Source organism: Lepus europaeus, chromosome 16 (genome assembly GCF_033115175.1).
Source record: "Lepus europaeus isolate LE1 chromosome 16, mLepTim1.pri, whole genome shotgun sequence".
Classification (NCBI taxonomy): domain Eukaryota; kingdom Metazoa; phylum Chordata; class Mammalia; order Lagomorpha; family Leporidae; genus Lepus; species Lepus europaeus.
The window spans coordinates 46,669,569-46,694,545 of record NC_084842.1 but is presented as its reverse complement, the minus strand read 5'-3'; the positions used below and the strand labels follow the sequence as shown (position 1 = coordinate 46,694,545).

Sequence of the window (24,977 nt, the reverse complement as noted above, 5' to 3'; positions counted from 1 at the left end):
CTGTGCTTCAGCATAGCTTAAAAGATGTTATGAGCTGATGTGGATGGCTAATCCAAGTTTCCCAGCCTTAAAATTAGAGAACTGGACTAGGAGGATCTGTATGTGAGTCTACACTACCCATGCCACAAACCATGCTTTCAGAAAGGCAGTGGGTAACGCTGCTTGGGATGCCTACATCCCCTGTCAGAATGCCAGAGTTCAAGCCCTGCCTCTGCTTTTGACTCAGCCGCCTGCTAATGTGTACCCTGGGAGGTAGCATGTGATGAATCAAGTACCTGGGTCCCAGCCACCCAAGTGAGAGACCCGGATGGAGTTCCAAGCTGCTGCTCTGGCTTTGTCCTGGCTCAGCCCTGGCAGTTGTGGGCATGTGGGGAGTGTACCAGCTGATGAATATATCTGTGTGTGTGTGTCACTCTGCATTTCAAATAAATTAATAATAAAAAAAGATATTTCAGCCGGCGCCGTGGCTCAATAGGCTAATCCTCCGCCTAGCGGCGCCGGCACACCAGGTTCTAGTCCTGGTCAGGGCACCGGATTCTGTCCCGGTTGCCCCTCTTCCAGGCCAGCTCTCTGCTGTGGCCAGGGAGTGCAGTGGAGGATGGCCCAAGTGCTTGGGCCCTGCACCCCATGGGAGACCAGGAGAAGCACCTGGCTCCTGCCTTCCGATCAGCGCGGTGCGCAGGCCGCAGCGCGCCGGCCGCGGCGGCCATTGGAGGGTGAACCAACGGCAAAAAGGAAGACCTTTCTCTCTGTCTCTCTCTCTCACTGTCCACTCTGCCTGTCCAAAATAAAAAAAAATAAAAAAAAAAGATATTTCAGGAACCAGCATTGTGGCTTAGTGGATAAAGCTGCCTCCTCTGACACTGGATTCCCATATGGGCACCAGTTCCTGTCCTGGCTGCTCCACTTCTGATCCAGTTTCCTGCTAATGGACTGAGAAAAGCCGTGAAAGATGACCCAAATGTTTGGGCCCCTGCCACTCATGCAGGAAAGCCAGATGAAGCTCCTGGCTCCTGGCTCCTGGCTCTGGCCTGGCCTAGCCCTGGCAGTTGCAGCCATCTAGGGAGTGAATCAGAAGATGGAAGCTCTCTCTCTGTGTCCATCACTCTCTCTGTAATTCTGACTTTCAAATTTTATAAAAATGACTTTAGACTAGAAACACAGGAGTAAATTAAACCCAAAGTAGCTAGAAAGAAGAAATAATAAAGAACTAGCATCAGTGAAATTGAAAACAGACAAACAATAAAAAAAAATCAATGAAGCCAAAGCTGGTAGATACAAATAGAATTGATAAGTTTCCAGCTAGACTAATCGGGAAAAAAGAGGGGCCAGAACTGTTTCACAGTTAGGTTCTGTTAGGTTCTGCTACTCTGCTTCTGGTCCAGCTTCCTGCTAAATAATGCACCTGGGAAGGCAGCAGCAGATGACCCAAGTGCTTGGGCCCTACCACCCATGCGGGAGACCTGGATGGAGTTCCTGGCTCCTGGCTTCAACTTAGTCCAGACCTGACTATCGTGACCATTTTGGGGATAAACTAACAGATGGAAGATCTCTCTCTCTCTCTCTCTCTCTCTTTCTCTCTCTCTCTCTGTCTCACTGCTGCTCTGCTTTTCAAAAAACTAAATATATAAATATTTTACAAAAAACACAAAATTCTAATATCAGGAATGAAAGAAGGCGCATCATTGCAGATCCTACAGACATAAAAGAATAATGAAAGAATATCGTGGACAACTTCATGTCACTAAATTCAACAACATACGTGAAATGGGCAGAATCCTTGAAAAATACAATTTATTAAAACTGACACTCATGTGAGAGACCAGGATAAAGTTTCTGGCTCTTGGCTTCAGCCTGGTCCAGACCCAGCTGTTGGGGTCATCTGGGGAGTGAACTGACAGATGGAGGATTCCTTTCTCTCTCTGTAACTCTGCCTTTCAAATGAATAATTTCATATTTAAAAAGAAACTATGAAGAAATCTATATTGATTTAAAATTGAATTCATAATTTTAAAACTTACCAGAAAACTCCAGATCCAGATAGCTTTATTGGTGAATCCTCTCACATACTTAAGAAAGAAATAATACCAGTTTTACATAACTTCTTACATGCAAGTAGAGGAAGAGGGAATAATTCCCAACTCATTACCCTTATACCAAAACAAGACAAAGACAAAGAAAACAAAACCACAGACCAAAGCCCCTCATGAACATAGATGCAAAAGTCCTTTAAAAGTATTAACAAATCCAATTCAAAAATATATGAAAAGAATAGTAGATGATGGAATAGTGGGATCCAAGGAAAATCAGATTGGCATAATGGTCGAAAACCAATTGAGGGGTGGGCATTTGTCCTGATGGTTAGGACACATCAGAGCCCCATACCTGGGTTTGAGTCCCACTCCAGCTTCTGACTCCAGCTTCCTGCTAATGTATACTCTGGGAGGCAGCAGTGCAAATAAATGATTTCTTCCACTCACACTGGGGGCACGGATTGAGTTCCCAGGTCCCAGCTTCTGCTCTCAGGGCTGTTGTGGGCATTTGAGGAGTGGACCAACAGATGGGAGCTCACTAGCATGAGCTCTTTCCCTCTGCCCCATCTCCTTCGTCTCAAATAAATTTAAAAAATGGTTAACCCAATCAATGGCCCATATGGGATGCCGGCACTGCAGACTGGGGCTTTAACTCGCTTTGCCACAGTGCTGGCCCCAGTTCTACTTCTTCTTTTTTTTTTTTTTTTTTTTTTAGCCCGGGAAGGACGACGAGGCGGTGGCGGCAGGAGGGTAGCCCCCGCCTCGGGGCCGCCAGCCGTCCTGGGCCACAGCGCCCTTGCCCTTGGGGGCCGGCGGGTAGGGGTACAGGCACAAGTAGGGGGCGCATGCCGGGTGCCAGTTCTACTTCTGATGCAGCTCCCTGATAATGTGCATCCTAGGAGCCAGCAGGTGATGGCTCAAGTACTTGGGCCCCTGCCACCCAAGTGGGAGAGTCAGATGGACTCTGGCTCTTGGCTTCAGCCTGGCTCAGCCCTGGCTGTTACAGGCATTTAGAGAGTGAACTGGTAGATGAAAAATATCTCTGTCTCTTTCTCTCTGTCACTCTGCCTTTCAAATAAAAAAAAAAAGCAAACATTAAAAAAAATGAGTAAATATATGTAAACACTGTTGTGTGCTAGGTGCTAAGAGTACAAAAATCCTAACCCTGCTTTCACAGAGCCTAGCCAGTAACCCAGGACATAGACAAATAAACAAATAATTATAAGACTGAGTACTAAATGTTATATATATATACAAAAAGTGGTTGAGACAAGGCTGGGAAACTAACCGATTATGCTTGGAGGGATTAGCAGAATTCTTGATTTTTCCCAAATATTTGAAGCAAACCAATTTACCAAGAAAAGCTTCCCTAATCTCTTAATGAACAAAAATTATGCCCTCAATTGTTTCTCAACATACCAGGACCACTTCCCTTAGGCTACAACCACATAAAACTTTATGAATTTCACACACAAAAGATAGATTCTTAATTTGGAAATTAAGCAGAAATATTCTTTGGCAGTAGTTGAGATTTGAATACTTGATAAAATCCGCAATCAACCTCTATACAACTCAAAATTGTCATTATGTATTATAGGTTTCTAGGGCTTAAGTTCTTTTAAATGTGTCCTTTTTTATTTTTATTTATTTTATTTTTTATTTTTTATTTTTGACAGGCAGAGTGGACAGTGAGAGACAGAGACAGAGAGAAAGGTCTTCCTTTGCCGTTGGTTCACCCTCCAATGGCCGCCGCGGCTGGCGCGCTGCGGCCGGTGCACCGCGCTGATCTGATGGCAGGAGCCAGGTGCTTCTCCTGGTCTCCCATGGGGTGCAGGGCCCAAGCACTTGGGCCATCCTCCACTGCCTTCCCGGGCCATAGCAGAGAGCTGGCCTGGAAGAGGGGCAACCGGGATAGAATCTGGCGCCCCAACCGGGACTAGAACCCGGTATGTCGGCGCCGCAAGGCGGAGGATTAGCCTAGTGAGCCGCGGCGACGGCCCCTTTTTTATTTTTTAAAGATTTGTTTTTTATTTATTTGAAAGGCAGAGTTACAGAGAGAAGAGGGGCGACAGAGAGAGATGAATCTTCCATCTGCTGGTTCACTCCCCAAATGACTGCAACAGCCAGGGCTAGGCCAGGCTGAAGCCGGGTTTCCCACGTGGGTGCAGGGGCCCAAACTGTCCCAGACACATTAGCAGGGAGCTGGATCAGAAGTGGAGCAGCCAGGTCTTGAACTGGCACCCTTATGTGGTGCCATCATCGCAGAGGGAGACTTAACCTGCTAAGTCACAATGCCAGCCCCTGGAATGTGTCCTTTTTATGAAGACATTCACTGCAGTTTTGACAAACTACACAATGATGTGGTGGAAGCCCTGGCAATGGAGTTTAAGGAGATTGGGTGGGTGGACTTGAAGCAAGACAGTCCTGGGTTCAACTTCTAGATCCAAATTCAAATTCTATTTCTGTATAAGTGGGCAAATTAGCTGGTTTCTCCTATTTTCAGTTTTCTCTTCTGTAAAATAGGATTGTTATTATCTTTTTTTTAAAGCCAGATTTTTTAAAAGATTTTATTTATTTATTTATTTGACAAGGCAAAGTTACAGACAGTGAGAGAGAGAGAGAGACAGAGAGAAAGGTCTTCCTTCTGTTGCTTCACTCCCCAAGTGGCCACAACGGCCGGAGCTGTGCTGATCCGAAGCCAGGAGCCAGGTGTCTCTCTTCCTGGTCTCCCACATGGGTGCAGGGGCCCAAGCACTCGGGCCATCCTCCACTGCTGTCCCTGGTCACAGCAGAGAGCTGGACTGGAAGAGGAGCAACCGGGACTAGAACCAGTGCCCATATGGGATGCCAGCGCTGCAGGTGGAGGATTAACCTAGTACACCACGGCACTGGCCCCTAATTATTATCTTCTAGAGTCTTTGTGAAGGCTAAATAAAATAATGCATGGAAAGTGCTTGAGACAATGCCTGCCACAAGACAGACACTCTTGGGTGGTGGCCGCTGTGGCTCTCACCCCTATTATTACCATGGGGGTGATGATGATGGCGATGGTGACATTGTTTTATTGTTATTGTTGAAGTATTTTTTTTAAGATTTATTTATTTATTTGAGAGGCAGAATTACAGACAGAGAGAGGCAGAGAGAGAGAGCTCTTCCATCTGCTGATTCACTCCCCAAATGGCCACAATGGCCAGAGCTGGGCTGATCTGAAGCCGGAACCAGGAGCTTCTTCTGGATCTCCCACACGGGTGCAGGGGCCCAAGCACTTGAGCCATCTTCCACTGCTTTCCCAGGCCATAGCAGAGACCTGGATCAGAAGTGGAGCAGCTGGGACATGAGCCAGCACCCATATGGGATGCCAGCACAGCAAACGGAGGCTCAGCCCACTATGCTGCAGCTGACCCCTGGAGTGTTTTAAGAAGGCATAATTCATTTCCTTCTTTTAGACACCGCCAAAAGATGGATTTGTAATTGCTGATGTTCAGCCAATAACAAGCAATTCTCTGGAGGGAAAGCAGTCTCCTTCATCAGCTGTTCGGTCCTCCTCTTCAAGGAAGAAGAAGAATACAGGGGAGAAAGAACTCCCACCTTGGCGATCCTCTGATAAGCATCCTACTGATATCATTCGTTTCAATTACCTTGACAACTGTGAACCCATTGAGCACATCTGGCAAGGGTAAGGAGCTCCATGTTCCTCTCAACTGCTTTGTTTTCTGAAACAATTTATTGGTACTTCAGTGCATGAAATAGAACTTATTGTGAAATACAAAAACTGTCAATACACTGAAGCAAAAGTACTTGCTAACTATTGCTAGCAGATTTGTCCTGTTCGTTATGATTTGTTTGCCTCTTCCTCTGTGATAAGTTAGCAGTATAGCTTCTTTTAATATTTTAATATTCCAACTCCACACCACAGAGTTCTTTCTGGGCTTTCTCCTTTCCATATTTGTACCTCCCTTCTTTGAAGGTGAGACAACTGGCTCTTGTTATATTTACTTGTTATATTATATAGACCATAGTATATGTACCTGTAATATGTATAATATGTTAATATTTACTTATAAATCCTGGAATTAATTTCAGGATTAGCAATCTCTAGCAGTATGAAAAAAAGCCTTTTAACTAGAATCCAATACTTAATTATAATTCCTTTGCCTTTGGTCTGAGAGTGTATACTCATAACACTGTGTTCAAAGTTATATGGGTTCTATTTTCTTTTTAAAAAACATTTATTTATTTGAAAGGTTTGAAAGGCAGAGTGAGAGAAAGAGAGAGATCTTCCATCTATAGGCTCACTCCCCAAATGGTTGCAATGACTCTGACTGGGCCAGACCAAAGCAAGGAGCCAGGAGCTTCTTCCCAAGTCTCCCACGTGGGTGGCAGGGGCTCAAGCACTTGGGCCATCCTCTGCTGCTTTTCCAGGTACATTAGCAGGGAGCTGGATAGGAAGTAGAGCAGCTGGGACTTGTTCTGGTGCTCATATGGCAGCTTAACCTGCTGTGCCTCAATGCTGGCCCCTCGGTTCTTTTCAAAATGTCTCCCTCAGTGTGGTTATGTTACATGGCTGTTAAGATTAAAGCATACAGAAAAGTATGCTCAGGGAAATATCAATGTCATTCTTCCCAACTCTTCCACCCGACTCCAATCCCCAACACCTTTCCCATTCCCACTAACAAACCTCAGTAGTCTGTGGCCTGTCATTCTTGTGTTGCCTTTTGCACAGAGCTGCATTAAGGTAGCATTTTCCAACAATCCGATTGGCAAAAACCATAAAGCGTGACAGTATATTCCACTGGTGAGCATGTGGGCAAACAGGCACCTTCATGCGCTGCTGGTGGGGCTACACATGCCAGACACCTTATGGAGGAGGTGCCTATGGTTCACGTTGATTTTGGTGAAGCCTTTAACAGGAGCTCAAGATATGATTAAATCATAAACAGTAAAATGTGGGCTGATGGTGTTATTAATCTAATTTAACAATCATATTCAAAAGCTGTTAATTACTGGCCCTGAGTCAGCCTGGAAGAGGAGTTGAAAATGAGAGCCATAGTGTTTGTTCCATCCTTGGCCTAAATCTGTTCAACATTTCCAGTGTAGAAAGGACTGCTTGTTTAAACAATAAATCAAGGTTCAAAATCATCTAGAATGAGGAGCCTGGATTAAAAAAGAAAAGAAAAGGACATTCAGTAAATTTATATATATAAAGTCTGATTTAGTTGTAAAATTTGAATTGTATCCTATCAAGATGTTCATACAGGGGTCAGTGTTGGAGTACAGTGAGTTATGTTGCTGTTATGACACCAGCATCCCATATCGGAGTGCCACTTTGAGTCTTGGCTGCTCTACTTCCCATCCAGTTTCTTGCTAATGCACCTAGCAAGGCAGCAGAGGACAGCCCAAGTACTTGTGCCCCTGCCAGTAACAAGGGAAACCCAGATGGTGTTCCAGGCCACTAGCTTCAGATTGGCCTAGCCCTGGCTGTTGTGGTTACTTGGGGAGTGAACCAGCAGATGGAAGACCTGTTTCTCTCTCTGTCTCTCCCTCTCTCTCTGTCACTCTGCTTTTTAACCGTGGTACAGTAGGTTAAACCTCCGCCCGCAGCACTGGCATCCCATATGGGTGCCGGTTCTAGTCCCAGCTGCTCCTCTTCCAATCCAGCTCTCTGCTGTGGCCTGGGATAACAGTAGAAGATGGCCCAAGTGCTTGGGCCCCTGCACCCGTATGGGAGACCGGGAAGAAGTACCTGGCTCCTGGCTCCGGATCGGCGCAGTTCCAGCTGTTGCAGCCATCTGGGGAGTGAAGCAACAGAAGGAAGACCTTTCTCTCTGTCTCTCTTTCTCTCTCACTGTCTATAACTCTGCCTCTCAAATAAATAAATAAAATCTTTTAAAAAAATAAATCTTAGGAAAAAAAAGAGATGTTCATACATTCTGATAAGATAATTCCTTCTACACACATTTTTAATACCTCCTTTCTGAAGTGAATGGTAGCACACAATGCACACCACTTTTCCCCCCTTTCTTTGTTCATGTATCAGTATACCCTGGAGATCACCCCACAGTTGTATCTAGAAGTACCTGCCTTCTCTTTTACTGCTCATAGTACTCAATTGTGTGGATATCCCAGAGTGCTTTCAACCAGTTCTCTACTGATAGACATTTGACTTATTTCTAGTGAGGCCATCTTTTAAGTCACAGAAACAACAAAATGAAACACACAAAGAGCTATGTCAACCACCCAAGTGCTAAAGTGATAATTTATAATTTTCCCACTTTCTTGCAAGTTACAGAAGAAGGAAAAGAAATGAAATGATCCCAGAATTCAGCCGACAGTCACATGATAAGAAAAATAAGTTGCAGGATAGAGCCAGACTACGAAAAGCACAGTCACTGGTAAGCATTGCTTATAAAAGCCTCACCATAATGTTTACGAAAATCACTAGCTCTCTAATGCTATTTGTGAAACTGAATTTGTTTTTCATTAGAGTCTTCAAGCGCTCATTTAAATCCTGATCTCTGATGCTGACCCGTAGATGAGCTGTGTGGCCTTGAAGATGCCCATTCTTTAATCTTGTTCAGCCTGATTTTTCATGTTTTTTTTTTTTAAAGACTGGGAACTGATAAACATGAGATGGTCCTGAAAACTATGCAATATAAAGGGAGTATTATTTTCGTTGGTTCTTTCTTTGTTTAGGACGGGTGCTACCAGCAGCTGCGTCTCTCTAGAGTGCAGGGGCCACTGACCTAAGAGAAAGGCATCTCTCCGTAGCTCTCCTGCTGCCAGCAAAAAGTGGTTATAAAAGTGCACTTAAAGTAATACCGGAAAGATGAATTAAGAACTTTTCTCTCCCTAATTAAAAAACAGCTAATTGACTCCCTAATAAAGTCAGTAATTGTGATGAGGGACCATTATCATTTTCTCGCAGTTTCCCAAACCGAACCCCAATGGATCCCTTTCAGCAACACATGATGAGTTTTTAGAGCAATATACAAGAGAATATGGGTGGAATAAAAAGTTTACATATAGTAGAAAAGATTTAAAGAAAAATTAAGGACATGCACTCAAGGAAAATTAATACAAAACGAATGCCAATTGGGAGAGGAATAAGTATGTACTCATGAATAAATCACTTCTATAGCTCTACTTTAAAGCCGTATTGCTGTTTTGCTTAGATGTATTTTCAAATGTTATGTTCCAAAAGAGAGAGAGAGAGGCTTCTTAAAATACAGTGGTCCGTATGCTGAAGGACCAATTTTCTTGGACTGGATGAGGATTATCGCAGAAATGTGTACAGCTGCCCAAGGGAACAGGGCAGCCTAGAGCAAAACAGTAAAATTGTCAGTGAAATTATTAATTGAGAAAAATAACTGTATGGTTTCTTACCAGGCCCCTATAGCATGCTTCTGCCTGGTTTTCAGCCCTTGCTAGGCAAGGAATAGAAGTACAGGGACAATAAAGAATTTGAAGGACAGTAACAGTTGATGATGATGTAAAAATCATCCGCTCAGAAAAGCCCATGAGAGCATTTCAGGCATGGAAAGCCAAGACATTGCGGCAAAAAGTGTCCTACATGAAGGATCTCTGTGAGTGAGATCACAGTGGAAAGAAGGGGCCGTCAAAGAAGGAGATACTTTTCTTTGAAGGGAGGAGAGAACTTCCACTTTGCTTGTGGCCTTGTCTAAATACTGAAGGAGTTTGTAGATTCAAAAGTCTTCCATAGCCTAGGCAGCTCATGTCAAGAGCCTTGGGTGATCACTGATGTCATACATAAAGAGTTTTAATTGTTAAATTAACAACAGGAGCTGACGCCGTGGCTGATCAGGGTAATCCTCCGCCTTGTGGTGCCGGCACACCGGGTTCTAGTCCCAGTCGGGGCGCCGGATTCTGTCCCGGTTGCTCCTCTTCCAGGCCAGCTCTCTGCTATGGCCCGGGAGTGCAGTGGAGGATGGCCCAAGTGCTTGGGCCCTGCACCCCATGGGAGGCCAGGAGAAGCACCTGGCTCCTGCCTTCGGATCAGCGCAGTGCGCCGGCCGTGGCGGCCATTGGAGGGTGAACCAACGGTAAAAGGAAGACCTTTCTCTCTGTCTCTCTCTCTCTCACTGTCCACTCTGCCTGTCAAAAAAAAAAAATAATAATAACAACAGGAGTCACTGTGCACTAACTTCCCATGCAGACCTCTGTCCTCAAAAAGTTATATTATGAGAGTTAACAAAAACACTTGTTCTCAAAGATTTATTTTGTTTTAGTGTATTAAGTGGAGAATATTCTTATGTCTCACAAGTTATAGTTATTACTAAGTGCTCACAAAAGATGTATCATTCTTGGGTGCTTCTTTAAAGTTAATTAAGTTTCTAAAAAAAAGTGAAATTAACTTTGAGATGCAATAACTTTGAACAGCCCTTATCTCAATTATTGAGAAACAGTTTTTTTTTTCTTTCTGTACAAAATTTTGAACTCTTTACTTAGTATAGAGTTGGTCTTCTGTGTATAAAGTTAATTGAAAATGAATCTTAATGGAGAGTGGGACTAGCAATGGAAGAGGGAGGAGGCAAAGGGGTGGGAGTGTGGGTTGGAGGGCAGGTATGGTGGGAAGAATCACTATATTCCTAAAATTTTGCCTATGAAATGCATTAAGTTTATGTTTCTCAAATACAAGGTTTCTTTGGGGAAAAAATTATCAGTCCAGTCAAATAGTTCTGCTTAAAAAAACACAGCCACCAAAGGCTAACCAGAAGCCATCCCGTGGGCTTTTGACATTAGCCATCTGTCCAGCACTTAGAAGGAATTGCTAAAGTTTAAAATAGGCATTATAAATTAAAGAGTGAAAAACATTGTGCTACTTAAGCCTGAATGGGAAGCCAGGGTAAATTAAACAGTGATAAAGAACAATTAGCTATTAGCAAACAATGGACATGATTGGATCTACTTGTATTGTTTTTGTAAATATGCCAATTATAGTCACTGTTTCTAGTTAGTAGTATTGATAAACAGAAGATATCGTTAAATTCGCCCAAAGAGCATGCTGTGACATTTGACTCGTGCCTGGCTCAGGTCCCCTCTCCGCAGAGTAGCAGTTTGTCCTCCCTGTGGGCCACACTCCTCAGAGGAAATAAGCCACCCAAGTGATGCAGGAGGACTGTGACAATGAAGACAGTGCTGAAAGCAAAGCCCAGGAGGAGAGGAAAGGGGATTGAAGAGCTCCATTTAGGAGACCTAAACAGTAGGAGTAAAATTTTCCTAAGTTCAACTCTAGAGATAATTGGTTATGGCACACTCAGCCCAATCACAGAAAACATCTTGAGTTCATTTGAGAGAAAGTTCCCACATCACGTTGACAGGTTTATGAAGGAAGATTTCAGGAGGAACCAGAGTAACAGGCAAGCAGGTGAAACGGAGGCGAGCCAATGTGAAGAGCAGGGGCGAAAGAGCCAGCGCTCTAAGCCTTGAGCGGGAGGTGATGTGAGACCCGAACCTCAGAAGCCTTCTTGCCCCCATCTTTGGAAAAGAGGGTGGGGGATGCCTGGAGAACTGAAAGCTTTCTCAAAGGGAAGAGGAAAAATCACAGGAGTATAAAAGAGTAGGAAGAATGTCCCTTGGGCCATCTCTCTAGTGCTGTGCCTATATAGGCCATGGACCCCGTCTTCCCCCTTTGTCTTTCAGTGCTAGAAATTTCACTTACGAGCCTTCTCTTCTCATCCTCAGGGAAAGTTTCAAATCTACACATATTTCTGTAAGCTTGCCATGTTTTCTGTTACGGTAGAGGTTTGAGTATCCAAAGCTTCACCGTTTGAAAGGGTACCCGATTTCCTCTTCTGCTTTCAGTTCTTTTTTTAATTTCAATTTTTCAAAGCAGAGGCAGAGGGAGAGAGAGTTCTTCCATTCACTGGTTCATGCCCCCGAATGCTGCATCAGCTGGAGCTGGATAGGTCTCCCAAGTGGTTGGTTAGGGACCCAAGTCCTCAAGCCATCACCTGCTGCCTCCCAGGGGGCACATTAGCAGGAAGTCTGACTTGGAAGCAGAGCTGGAACTCAAATCTGCACCAACTTAGCCACTGGGCCAAATGCCCATCCCTTCTGCTAGGACCTCCTACCCTCCAACCCCCAGAGTTATAACTGCTTGATCTAACGATTCTTTGGTATGAATGATTGATAGAGGATGAGAATAAAGCTTACATCTGATGCTAATGCATTACAATTTCCAAGACTTCTTATGAAAGCGATATAAGATGGAGAAATCCCAATTACTATCCATTATGAGAATCAAATTACCTACAGAACAAAGCAATTGAAAATATAAACACAGTGCAGTCAGGTATCATATTCTTTAAACTTCAAAGATTTTCAGTCTTGTGTAAAGATGCACACATATTTGAAAAAAAAAAAATCTTAACAGCTGGCCCCACAGTTCGTTTTAGGGAAGGAGGGAGCTGCCTCCTGCAGAAGAGGGGGAGACCTTGAGGGCTTGGGGTTAGCAGACACCGGCACTTCAGAGGAGGGGAATGCCTGCTCTGCCTGAGATTAGAGAAGAGTTTGTTGTTCCTGCTCTTGGCAGGGAAGCAGGGGAGGAGGTGAGGGAGCTGGAGAGGAGAGGAAGAGGTGAGAGGAGGGAAAAAGAAAAGCTGAGATTAGGTCAGGAAGGTGGCCAGAGCAGTGTTAGGATTATACCACCTGTTCCAGTGGAATTAGTTTGCTGTCACGGGCTGTAAACCTCTCCTTCCATTTCGGTGGTAAATGTACCCAATTTATATATGGAAGCAAGAGTTTTGAAATCTAGACTACGGCCAAGAACCCTTAGGACAATGCTCACAAAACAAGGAAGTGGTCTTTGGATTTCCAAGGCCTAAGAGAATCCCAGCTGATCCTCTTGCTTCACTTCTTATTTCTTTTCCTACCCAGTTTAGGTATTAAAACAAATTCTTTTTGTCTCACACGGAACTTCTACTTGGGAGTTAGAAATTCTCTCACTTTCTAGGTCCTGGTTCTTGGCCATTAATTTCAGTGTGTTTGCCTAACTACAATGTTCGCCTAAGTACAAGTAACAAAAGCCCTTAATTGCCTGCTTACACTGATGGCCCTAGATAAGCTCTTATCTTTTCCTGTGCTCTGCTGATTCTAGCCTCTGAAATAACCTTTTCCATTTCCTTCTTTCTTTTTTTTTTAAAGATTTATTTTATTTATTTGAAAGGCAGAGTTACAGAGAGAGGTAGAGATCAAGAGAGAGAGAGAAGTCTTCCATCCACTGGGCCAGGCCAAGAGCCAGGAGCTTCTTCTGAGTCTCCCACATGAGTCCAGGGGCCCAAACACTTGAGCCATCCTTTATTGCTTTCCCAGGCACATTAGCAGGGAGCTGGACCTGAAGCAAACAGTCGGGACTTGAATCGTCGCCCATATGGGATGCCGGCAGTGCGGGCTGGGGCTTTAACCTGCTGTGCCACAGCGCTGGCTCTTCCACTTCTTTCCAGAATAACTACTCCTAGTGTCCTGGGTTGTTTGTTTGTTTGTTTAAAAAAATACTCCTTTAAGGTTTATCATATTCCCCCCCCCTCATTAGTTCAAAAGAGGAGAAGAAAGGAATAGATTCTAACATGATTCTTGCATATGGTGTGGAAAAAAGCAGAAACTTCAGATTTTAGCTTCAACTCTCTTGGAGTTTTCCTTACATTTGTAAAAAATGATTTATTTATTTATTTATTTGACAGAGAGGGAGAGACAGAGAGAGAGATCTTCCATCCTCTGGTTCACTCCCCTGATGGCTGCAATGGCCAAGGCTGGGACAGACCGAAGCCAGGAGTCAGGAGCTTCATCCAGGTTTCCCACATGGTTGCAAGGGCCCAAACACTTAGGTGGTTGTCCACTGCTTTTCCCAGGCCATTAGCAGGAAGCTGGATCAGAAGTGGAGAGCAATGGGGCTGGTGCCGTGGCATAGTGGGTAAAGTCACTGCCTGAAGTTCTGGAATCCTATATGAGTGCTGGTTTGAGTCCTTTTTTTTTTTTTTTTAAAGATTTATTTATTTATTTATTTGAAAGTCAGAGTTATACAGAGAGAGAAGGAGAGGCAGAGAGAGAGAGAGAGAGAGACATCTTCCATCTGCTGGTTCACTTTCCAGTTGGTTACACCGGCTGGAACTGTGCTGATCCAAAGCCAGGAGGCAGGAGCTTCCTCTGGGTCCCCCATGTGGGTGCAGTGGCCCAAGGACTTGAACCATCTCCTAAGCTTTCCCAGGCCATAGCAACAGAGCTGGACCAGAAGTGAAGCAGCCAGGACTCAAACCGGTGCCCCTATGGGATGCTGGCTCCGCAGGCAGTGGCTTTAACCACTATGCCACAGCGCTGACCGCTGCTCCACTTCTGATCCAACTCTCTGCTATGGCCTGGGAAAGCAGTGGAAGACGGCCCAAGTCCTTGGGCCCATGTGGGAGACCCAGAGGAAGCTCCTGACTCCTGGCTTCCGATCGGCACCATTCCAGCTGTTGTGGTCAATTGGGTCCGAACCAGCAGATAGAAGACCTCTCTCTCTGCCTTTCTTTCTCTCTTTGTGTAACTCTGACTTTCAAATAAATAAATAAATAACTCTTTAAAACAAAACATGGAGAGCAGCTGGGACTTGAACTGGCATCCATATGAAATGCCAATGTCACAGGGAAGGCTTTACGTGCTATGCCACACTGCCAGCCACAAGTTACATTTTTTAAGAGTGTATAAGTTGATGCTTTTAAATTTTTAGTTGTTATTTATTTTCTTTTCATTAATTGACAGGCAGAGAGGGAGAAAGCTCTTCCTTCTGCTGGTTCACTACAACCACAAAGTCCAGGGCTGGGCCAGGCTGAAGTCAGAAGCTCAGAACTCAATCTGGATCTCCCATCTGGGTGGCAAAGACCCAACTGCTTGAACTGTAACTGCTGCCACCCAGAGTGTACATTAGCAAGAAGCTGGCATTGGGAGCAGAGCCATGATGCAAACCCGGGTCCGCTGATAGGGGATGCAGGCATCCTAAGCAGCACCGGCCACAAATGCCCGCCCCTATATACACCTTCCAATGTACTCCAGGCTGAAGGGCGGACGTATGGAGCCGCCTAAGCTCACTGCTCTCCTCATACCTGAAGAACAAGCTGTGATTGAAGTGATTTTACAAAGAATACAAAAAAAAAAAATCATGCTTGCAAATCCTACTTTTAAGCCACTAACAAGTGGTTTCTGCCTCCTGTCTTTTTCTTTGAACTTGAGAAAATATAATTAGCTAAAAGAGAAGAATTTACCAAACAAAGTGTATGTAGTAGTTAACTTGCAGGCAGTCTTTAATAGACTTCTTTCAGATTCTGATAAACTCTCAAGGTGTTTGTCTGATAATACCTGCTTACTTGAGGTATGCAGAAATAAAAATATCCATTGGAGAGATTTTAAACTGTTTTGTTCAGCCGGTGAAACTCTTGGGAATACTATTTGGGAGGAAGAATAAGAAATAATGTGAGTTTTGCCGTGAGACAGACCTGGGTTCTTTTTCCAATCATTTATTTTATTTGAAAGTCAAAGAGAAAGAGACAGACAGAGATCTCCCATCTGCTGGTTCACTCCCCAAATGACCACAACAGCCAGGGCTGGGCCAGGCTGAAGCCAGGAGCCCAGAGCTCAATCTGGGTCTCCATGTGGGTGGCAGGGACACAAATACTTGGGTCATCGCCTGGTGTCTCCCAGGGTGAACATCAGTAGGAAGCTGGAATTGGGTCAGAGCCAGGACTCGAGCCCAGGCCCTCTGATAAGGAATGCAGGCATTCCAACTGGCATCTCAACTGCTAGGCCAAATGCCCACCCCAGGCCTGACTTCTTCTTATGAAATGGTACGACTTTGGATGAACCACCTAGTGTCTCTAAGTTTCTTCATCTATACCATGGGAATACTGACGCCTACCTTGTAGCATTGTTGTCAGGACTAATGCCAGGCATATATTAAGTACTTAGGTGTGTTTACATTTTCTGCCATTAAATACCATCTTATTTTTTCCTCTCTGGTCTAGAGCCAGTGTTCGGTATTCAGTGCTGCTATTTTAGTAGCTTGGTGATTTTGGACAAGCCTCTTAACCTCTCTGGGAGATGTTTCCTTATCTGGAAAATGGGATTGGGAGCAGGATGCAAAGCTCTTGGCACAGGGCGCATTCTGTCAACAGTGACCGGTCATGGCAGTAGTCGTAGTGGCCGTAGTATAGACCACTCTGCGTCATCACCGGAAACCACAGGGAAGGATGAGAGAGAGCTGGTGGGGAGGAGCTAGGCAGCCGAAGGCATTGGCGGAGTTGGTGTGGGGGGGTGCCACTCTGTGCGACAAAGCTGTCGTGTTTACCTTTTTCTTTCCCTTTTGTTTCTTTTGTTTTTTCTTCTTAGTAGTTTCCGTGGTGTAAGGTGGGTACATCCACAGCTGTATGAAGTGTAGGCAAGTAGTTTCTTCTGTGTAGGTTCCGCGTGCTTTCATGGTAGATGCCTCATCAGTATTGTGTTTTTACTCAGCGTTCCTAAGCTGAAGAGTGTGTGTGTGTTGAACTCAGGGCCAGGAATTCTATGCTAGGTGCACTCTGTTGCTTAATGATGACAGTCTTGGTGGCTGTTAAGTTTCACTGCTAAGGAGAATGAAAGGCCCTAAATGCTAAGAATCTTGGGACAAAATGAACTCTTAGGAGAGACAATGACTTCCAGTCTTTGCATTGCTCTTTAAACGAGAGCTTAGCTTACTTGTTCTGTCTTGTTGCCTCTTGTTTTATCATGCTGTACGTAACAGCAAGTTACTCCAGCATTTCCAGCTGGAATGATTCGACCTGCATCTCTCCCTGAAATTTTAGACAGGTGCCAAATGGTGATTTGTTTTAATTTAAACAAAATATTTGACACAAATTGGCTTCTATTCAGGATCTACCAGAAAAAAATCATGTATGTGAATTATGTAAGATATTTATATACATATTAATTATAACATGTTTTAACCACTGTTACTACTAGGGCTTAAAATATAAATGTGTATATGGGGTATGTGTTTGCATAACATTTTTTTTCTTTTTTTTTTTTAAATGTTTTTTTTTTTTTTTTTTTTTTTGACAGGCAGAGTGGACAGTGAGAGAGAGACAGAGAGAAAGGTCTTCCTTTTGCCGTTGGTTCACCCTCCAATGGCCGCCGCGGTAGCGCGCTGCGGCCGGCGCACCGCGCTGTTCCGATGGCAGGAGCCAGGTGCTTATCCTGGTCTCCCATGGGGTGCAGAGCCCAAACACTTGGGCCATCCTCCACTGCACTCCCTGGCCACAGCAGAGAGCTGGCCTGGAAGAGGGGCAACCGGGACAGGATCGGTGCCCCGACCGGGACTAGAACCCGGTGTGCCGGCGCCGCAAGGCGGAGGATTAGCCTGTTGAGCCACGGCGCCGGCCTGCGTAACATTTAATAACAGAGTGTTTCACTGCAGACAACACTGGAAGCCAATTTTCTAAAACATGGATGTTTTGAAATTGGAGGTCACACTTATTACTAGCAAACTGCCCAAACCTTATGCCCTAGGAATGTTTTACAACACATTTCTATCTTATTGCACCTACTTGGATGGCTAGTGTAGTCATATAGTCTTGGATTTAAATTTCCAAACCCTAATTAAATTGTTTAGTCTTCCTCTGTGGTTGACAGTTTTACTCTAAGGTTATTTAAAAAATAAATCCAGAACAAAATCAGGCTAGTGGCTTCTTTCAGACTGTGTTGATCCCTAACACCTTGCCTCTATTTCTCTTGGAAGCAGAACAAGCTAGGAGGAAAAGGAAGCACCCCCTTTGTAGGTGTTGACCAAAGCGAGGGCCCTGGAAGGTGACCAGACAAGTCTGAGCAGCTTTCTGGGCCCATGGGCAGATGGGAGACAGCTGAGGGCCTCCTCGTGAAATTCCCAGATGGCAAAGTCCATGGAACAGCTCCTTCCTAGGGATCAAGGCCCCTCACCTGGATAAGGCCAGGACAACAGTCACTCCCTCTTAGATGCCCTAGGTGGGACCATATTCTGAGCCTGTATCTCCACCAGTGAGTGGCCTCTTACACACTGCTTAGCCCCAATCTATGTGTAAGCTATGTTTATATGACTAGAATTAGATTTTTTTATTTTCAAACACAGCAATCCATATTTAGATATGAGGGTGCTTCCAAGAGTTTGTGGAAAAATAGATTTAAAAGATAAGCTTATTTTGGTGCAAAAAATTTCAAATTTCATGCGTTGTGTTTTGCTAATATTTTCTTTTTTTTGACAGGCAGAGTTAGACAGTGAGAGAGAGACAGAGAGAAAGTTCTTCCTTCCGTTGGTTCACCCCCGAAATGGCCATTATGGCCAGCACGCTGCACCAATTCGAAGCCAGGAGCCAGGTGCTTCTCCTGGTCTCCCATGCAGGTGCAGGGCCCAAGTACTTGGGCCATCCTCCACTGCCTTCCTGGGCCACAGCAGAGAGCTGGACTGGAAGAGGGGCAACCGGGACAGAATCCAGCGCCCCAACCAGGACTAAAACCCGGTGTGCCGGTGCCGCAGGTGGAGGATTAGTCTAGTGAGCCACAGCACCGGCCTCCTAATATGTTTTTTCCATGAAATTTTTAAATACTCTGTGTATATATGAATGTAAGCAATTTTTCGCAGGAAAAAACTTATCACCTCTCAACTGAGAGTCATGATAAAATCTTGAGGGATTGATTTAAAAAGGGAGGTGGGGGAGGTGGGTGAAGTCTACAAAGGGAAGATGGTCATTTCCTTTACCTTTCCTTACCATATCACAGGGTTGTTGGGAAGATTAAATGAAATGATAAATGTGTGACTCAAAGCACCACACCAGGCAGTAAAGTACTTGTGCTTATTATCATTGGTGGCAGTAGTCCTAGAAGAGTAATTGGCACACTGCAGGTGCTGTCATTGTTGTTATTTGTCTTCCATACCTGCAGACTGATTGAGTGGTTATTATCCAAATGCTTGAAATGCATTTCAGATTTCAGATTTTTTTGGATTATGGGACATTTTCTTTTCTTTCTTTCTTTCTTTCTTTCTTTTTTTTCTTTCTTTTTTTTTTTTTTTGACAGGCAGAGTGGACAGTGAGAGAGAGAGACAGAGAGAAAGGTCTTCCTTTGCCATTGGTTCACCCTTCAATGGCCGCCGCGGCCGGCACGCTGCTGCCGGTGCACCGCGCTGATCCGAAGCCAGGAGCCAGATGCTTATCCTGGTCTCCTGTAGGGTGCAGGGCCCAAGCACTTGGGCCATCCTCCACTGCACTCCCGGGCCACAGCAGAGAGCTGTACAGGAAGAGGGGCAACTGGGACAGAATCCGGCGCCCTGACCGGGACTAGAACCCTGTGTGCCAGCGCTGCTAGGTGGAGGATTAGCCTGTTGAGCCATGGCGCCGGCCTGGGACATTTTCATATACATAATGACACATTTGGGGCTTAGGACCCAACTCTATGCACAACATTTGCTTATGTTTCATATACACCTTATACACAAAGCTTAAAGGTGATCTATAATATTTTAAATAATTTTGTGCATTGAACAAAACTTGTATGCATTGGATCATCATTGCCTGCCACCCCAGGCACCCATGTGGACATCACCATCATTCCTCATTGAATCAGGCTGCCACAAACAATCATCTTCTTACCTTTATTCACACATAAGTACTTACCAGTAGAAAATATGACATTTCATTAATATAGTGAAAATGTATTAATGCTCAAGGTAAAAATGAAGCACAATGGCAGTGCCAGAGTATGAGGAAACCTCAGGAAATGGAACTAAAATATAACTTTATTGCAGTGCAAAAGCATTTTTAAATCCATGCGAATGGGGAATCTTCAAAAGATTCCTACATACCTTTATCAGCTATTAAACAATGACAACAATAAGCAGTGGCAGCTTCCAGTCTCCACCTACCATGCTATGCCTTGAACATGGCATTATGTCAGCACCCAAAAAGTTTTGGATCTTGGAGCATCTCCAACTTTGGACTTTTGGATTAAGGATGCTCACCCTGTATTTCAGTTCTCTTAACTGATCCACATGTTTATTCAATGATGTTGTTCATCATTGACAAATAAGAAGACAGCAAAAATATCAATTAGGGAATGAAAACCACAGGTCTGTATGTACAAGTTGTTTCCTGTTTCTTCTGTCTCTTCTTGGGTCTTGACCTCCCCTGTGGCCCTCCTCTTCCTTGAGGTCCTCAGTGTCTGTACCCTCTTGGCTTCCTCCTCCTCTGTGCCCAGTAAAATGACATTCAACCTGAAGACAGGAATTTTGTGTCCCCACTTCCAGGTCCACTTGCAAGGTGGTTTCAGCCATTGCCTTGAAATGAAAGAAGAGGAAGAACCAGTGTTTGTTTTTTGTTTTTAATCATGCATTCAACAAGCATTTTGCACATACTGAACTAGGCACTATGGATACAATTATGATAAGGTGTAGTCCTTACCCCGAGGAGCTTACAGTCTGCAGAAAAAAACTCTCTTGGGTGGGCAGTTGTATTAATGTATTAATTGTATTAATGTTCGTGCCTTACCACTGTGGGACACGTTAGGCTGGGGGTATCTGCGGGACTGTATGTATACATACTCTGAAGAGGGCTGCATATATGAGCCAGATGGTCAGGAGGGAAAGCAGGGTACAGAGACAGGTCTGGCAATGGAGCATTTCGTTACTGATCGCCTGGAATGTGGGCCAAGAACAGTTTTAGAAAATCTCAATGTCAAAAGCATGGCCTTACATATCTTTTCTCCTGTGACCTTCTACTTAAGGACTTGGAAACAACATGTAGTGACATTATTAGGTTAATAGCTCTAGAAAAAAAATGTCAAGCTTAATTGAATAGAAAAATATATTGAAGCATATTTTTATATTATATTTATATATGAGTCCATCCATCTTCATAGGACCAAATGGAGGCAGGATTGCTCGACACTCCAGTAATAGGAATACTTGTAAATTGTGTGAGTATTGCTACCATTAGCCCTCCAGAAAACTGATGGCTAAGGCAGAGAGACTTGCACATTTGTGGAGATCATTAATAACAGCATTGTTTGTAAGAACAAACTAAGGAAAACAGCCCAAGGCCAGGCGTTGGTCTAGCAGTTGCGACACTGGTTAGGAGGCCTGTGTCCCACGTTGGAGTGCTGGGTTTGATGCTGAGCTTCAGCTCCTGACTTCAGCTTTGTGCTAACACAGACTCTGAGAGGCAGCAGTGATGGCTCAAGTAGTGGGTTCCTACCACCTATGTGGTAGGGAGACCTGGATTGAATTCCCAATTCCTGAAAGCTCCTAGTTTCAGCCCCAGCTCGGCCCAGCCCCAGCTATTGCACGCATTTTGGGGTGTGAACCTTTGAATAGGAGATCTCTCTCTTTCTCCCTCTCTGCCCCTAAAATAAGAAAGAAAGCCCAAATATCTATCAGTATGATTCCTCTATAAATGGAATATTATACAACCATTGAAAACCTGGGGAAGTTCTTCATGGGCTGACTGGGAACAAGCATCCCCATACACGTGCCCATGCGTATGCTCTTACAGAACACTGATATGGGCAAGATGCTACCAACCCGTAAAAAGACAGGAGCAGAATACGTGTACTTTTTATGTGTGTTTGCATATGTATACAATACTCCTTGGAAGGGTACATAAAAAAGTAGTAACCTTAGTTGCCCCTGAGGAAGGGAACTGGGAGGATGAGGTGGAGGGAGATATTTTTACTGAAACACTTTGTACCTTCGAACATTGTAGGAAAGTAACCTATTGAAAAATAAACCAGCTTAATTATTTTTAAGAGAGAGAAAAGAAAGACATCACCGAGGGAAGAATCCCATATAAGAGACAGGTCCCATAGTAAAATATGGCTCACCTGATCTCAAGGTGCTCAGGAGTTCCATTAACCACTTGAATTTAGGGTTTAAAGGGCAGACATTTGCTGCAGCAGTTAAAATTCTGCTTGGGATGCTTGTATTTCATATCAGAGTGTCTGGATTTGAGTCCTGGCTCTGCTCCTAATTCCAGCTTCCTGCCAGTACACACCCTTGAGGCAGCAGCTGATGGCCCGAGTGCTTGGGTCTCTGACACTCACATGGGAGACCCAAATTGAGTTCCTTGCTCCTGACTTCTGCCTGGCCCCACCCGTGCTGTTGCAGGCATTTGCGAGTAAACCAGCTAACGGAATGTCTCTATTTGTCTGTCTGTCTCTCTGACATTCAAATAAAGTGAAAATAAATGAATAAGTAACTTTTTAAAAGAAATTAGGGTTCAGTCATCCTGGCTGGATGCTCCTGCTGTTAAGTCCATGTGCTAAGAAGACAGGGCTTTGCAGGTGATGTTGGGAGAGGGCAAAGGTCAGCAGGAAGGGACAGGTGTGGTGAGCCCCAACACTGCTATAAAACAGGCCTCTAGTTATCATTTCACGATAGGCCAAGACCCAGACTGAGGCATTTGCACCCGTTTTATATAGCATCCCTGTGTTTTCCTCTTAAATCTTGTCTTTTGCTTTGTAATAGCGAATGTTAAAGCCTTAAAATAAAGAGGGTTTATGAGCCTGTTTCCAGAGGACAGCAATCAAGGCTGGGGCAGAAGACCCATCTTTCTAGAGCCCAACAATCTGGAGAGGTGGCAACAAGCACCAAGAGGAGGGGAGGGGAGGGGGCCCCTGAACCTGCCACACCATGAGAAAGGGGAGCAGCCAGCAGCCTGCCTGGGCCTGCGAACTGCCTGGGGCACAGGAGATGGGGAGTGGGGGGGCTCCAGTGCAGTGACTGAGGACTATTGCACAGTAAGAGGATTAGCTTTGAAACTGTTACAGGTGAGGTATGACCAGCCCGTTCTTGTAGTACAGAGAGCTAGGCTTTTCTTCATTCAGCAGGTATTATTTTTATCTGCATTGTTACTAAAAGAACACAAAGCAACATTCCTTTGTATTCTCTTACCTTCCTCTACTCTTAATGCCAAAACATCAAATGAGGGAAAATTATGTATTCCCATTTCTTCCCCTTTTCCCCTCCCTCCCCCCCTTCTCTCCCTTACCTCCCTTTTCTTCCCTTCCTCCCTCTCTTTTTTAAGAATTCTTTATTTGAAAGGCCGAATTACGGAGAGGAAGAGGTGGACAGAGTAAGATGGCAGGAGCCAAGTACTTGCCATCTTTGCCATGAGCACTCATGTGGCATGCTATTGTTGCCTCAACCCACTGTGACACAATGCCAGTCCCTCCTCTTGCATTTTAACAACTTGGTGCTTTTAACCCCAGTTTTGCCCACTCCTTCCCAGAAAAATCTCTTCAGCAAACCTGTCTGGAGCTCCCACAGTCAGGCACCTGTAGCTCAATGAAGTATGAGACTAGGGCTTTGCTCACAGGGAGCTCGTAGTCTCCTTGGGAGACAAAGGATGACAGTCAGAAATGAATATTCATTCCCGAGAGCAGTAAGTCAGAGGGCTGAGGAAGAAGCCTTCAGGAATCCCACAGATGGAGAAATCCCTGAAGAGCAAAACGTGGAGCTTCAGGGAGTAGGTGGGCCTTGAGGAGTGGGTCAGAGTTAAGGGAGGACCAAAGAGAGGACAAACAGGTGTAGGGTATGAGGCAAGCCCCGTCCACATGGGGCATCTTTGTGGAACAACAAGAGACCAGCTCTCTGCAGGAGGGGACCAGAGACAACAGTTACTGGCTGATGCCATTCCCGAGTCAATGAAAGTCTAGAGTAGGATTTTCCCAGATTTGTAGACACCCTGGGCATTGCACACATATTGGTCAGAGCACTAGAAGATCTGACTTGACTCTGGTAGCCAACTCTGAAGTACCTAAAGCCTCGCTCAGGGATGGCTGCAGTATCTGTGTCCTGCCCAGTTTCCTCCCGTCTCTGCAGCTGGAACCAAAATGGGAACAAACTTGAAGACATACATCACTCTTTCTCCCTGCAAGCTCAGCTCACATCACCACTTTTTCTCTCCATTCCTTCCTCTTTCTTTTCCTGCTCACGGCCAGATGTCAAGGAGAAATCCTTTCTCACTGTGAGTTTTGGCTGGAATGCGATGTTTACCTTTTCAGAGAGAATGTGTGCATGCATGGCTTGGTAGAGGATATCAGATGCGGGAACTTTACCAATCCCCCTCTGGCCTTAGCATCACTGTTCCCAGAGCCAGGGGTGACATCTTTGAGCTGTAAGAATGTGCACAGTTGCTAACCGGCCTGTTGCACAGGTTCATTTATTTCTCAAGTGGAGATGGTTAATACCTCCCTACCTGCCTCATGTGATTTTCTTGAGGTCCAAATGCAGTGTTTGTGAAAGCACTTCGGAGATGAAAGAACTTAGGAGTTAGTTCAAGGTGAAGGTTGCATGGGGGTAGCAGGGAGTGAAATTGGAAACCCTCAATACATCCCAGCCAACCCTATGATTTTATAAAGCTGTTTTACATCATTAAAATAAGTTAAATTATACAGCTTCCTTTGATGTCTTAATAGCTCTCATTTTAATGATACCTTTTTCCTCCCTAGATGTCCCTAAGTTCCAACTCTCCTCTAAGAATTCCGGCTCATCTTGCCTGGACTTCTCATCAGTCTGTGGAACCCTCAGCCACCAAAGCAGCAACCGCATTTCTCCTGCAGCATCTTCAGAGACACCCGGGGCTTCAGGCACTACCCACCCGGGCTCCAGAACTGAAACAGATTTAAAAATGGGACAGGACTTTTATAGAAATGACAAGATGTTTCAGAGGCTGGAGAGCTAAATTTTCTCAGGCTCCTCTTTTTAGAAATGCTGTCAGTTTCAGAACCTTATTGTGAGAGTGAACCCCACAGTAGAACAGTTAAAAGGAATTCATGGCATAAATGTTGACAGTTTCACAAACTTACAAAACTGTGGTGACAGCTACCATGCATGGGGTTACTGGGACACACCATGGTACCACTGATGTTATCGGACGTCTGATGCAGCATGTACTCACT

The 24,977-nt window shown here is 44.7% G+C and overlaps 1 protein-coding gene across 1 annotated transcript in view; it reads left to right on the top strand.

Moving 5' to 3' along the window:
- Positions 1–24,704, top strand: part of FBXO16 (F-box protein 16) — a 66,788-nt gene extending 42,084 nt beyond the window's left edge. The window contains 3 exon segments of the mRNA XM_062213160.1: positions 5,480–5,709; positions 8,323–8,425; positions 24,528–24,704. Of these exon segments, the coding sequence (XP_062069144.1) occupies positions 5,480–5,709; positions 8,323–8,425; positions 24,528–24,704 (510 nt within the window).
- The last annotated feature ends 273 nt before the right edge of the window (positions 24,705–24,977 follow it).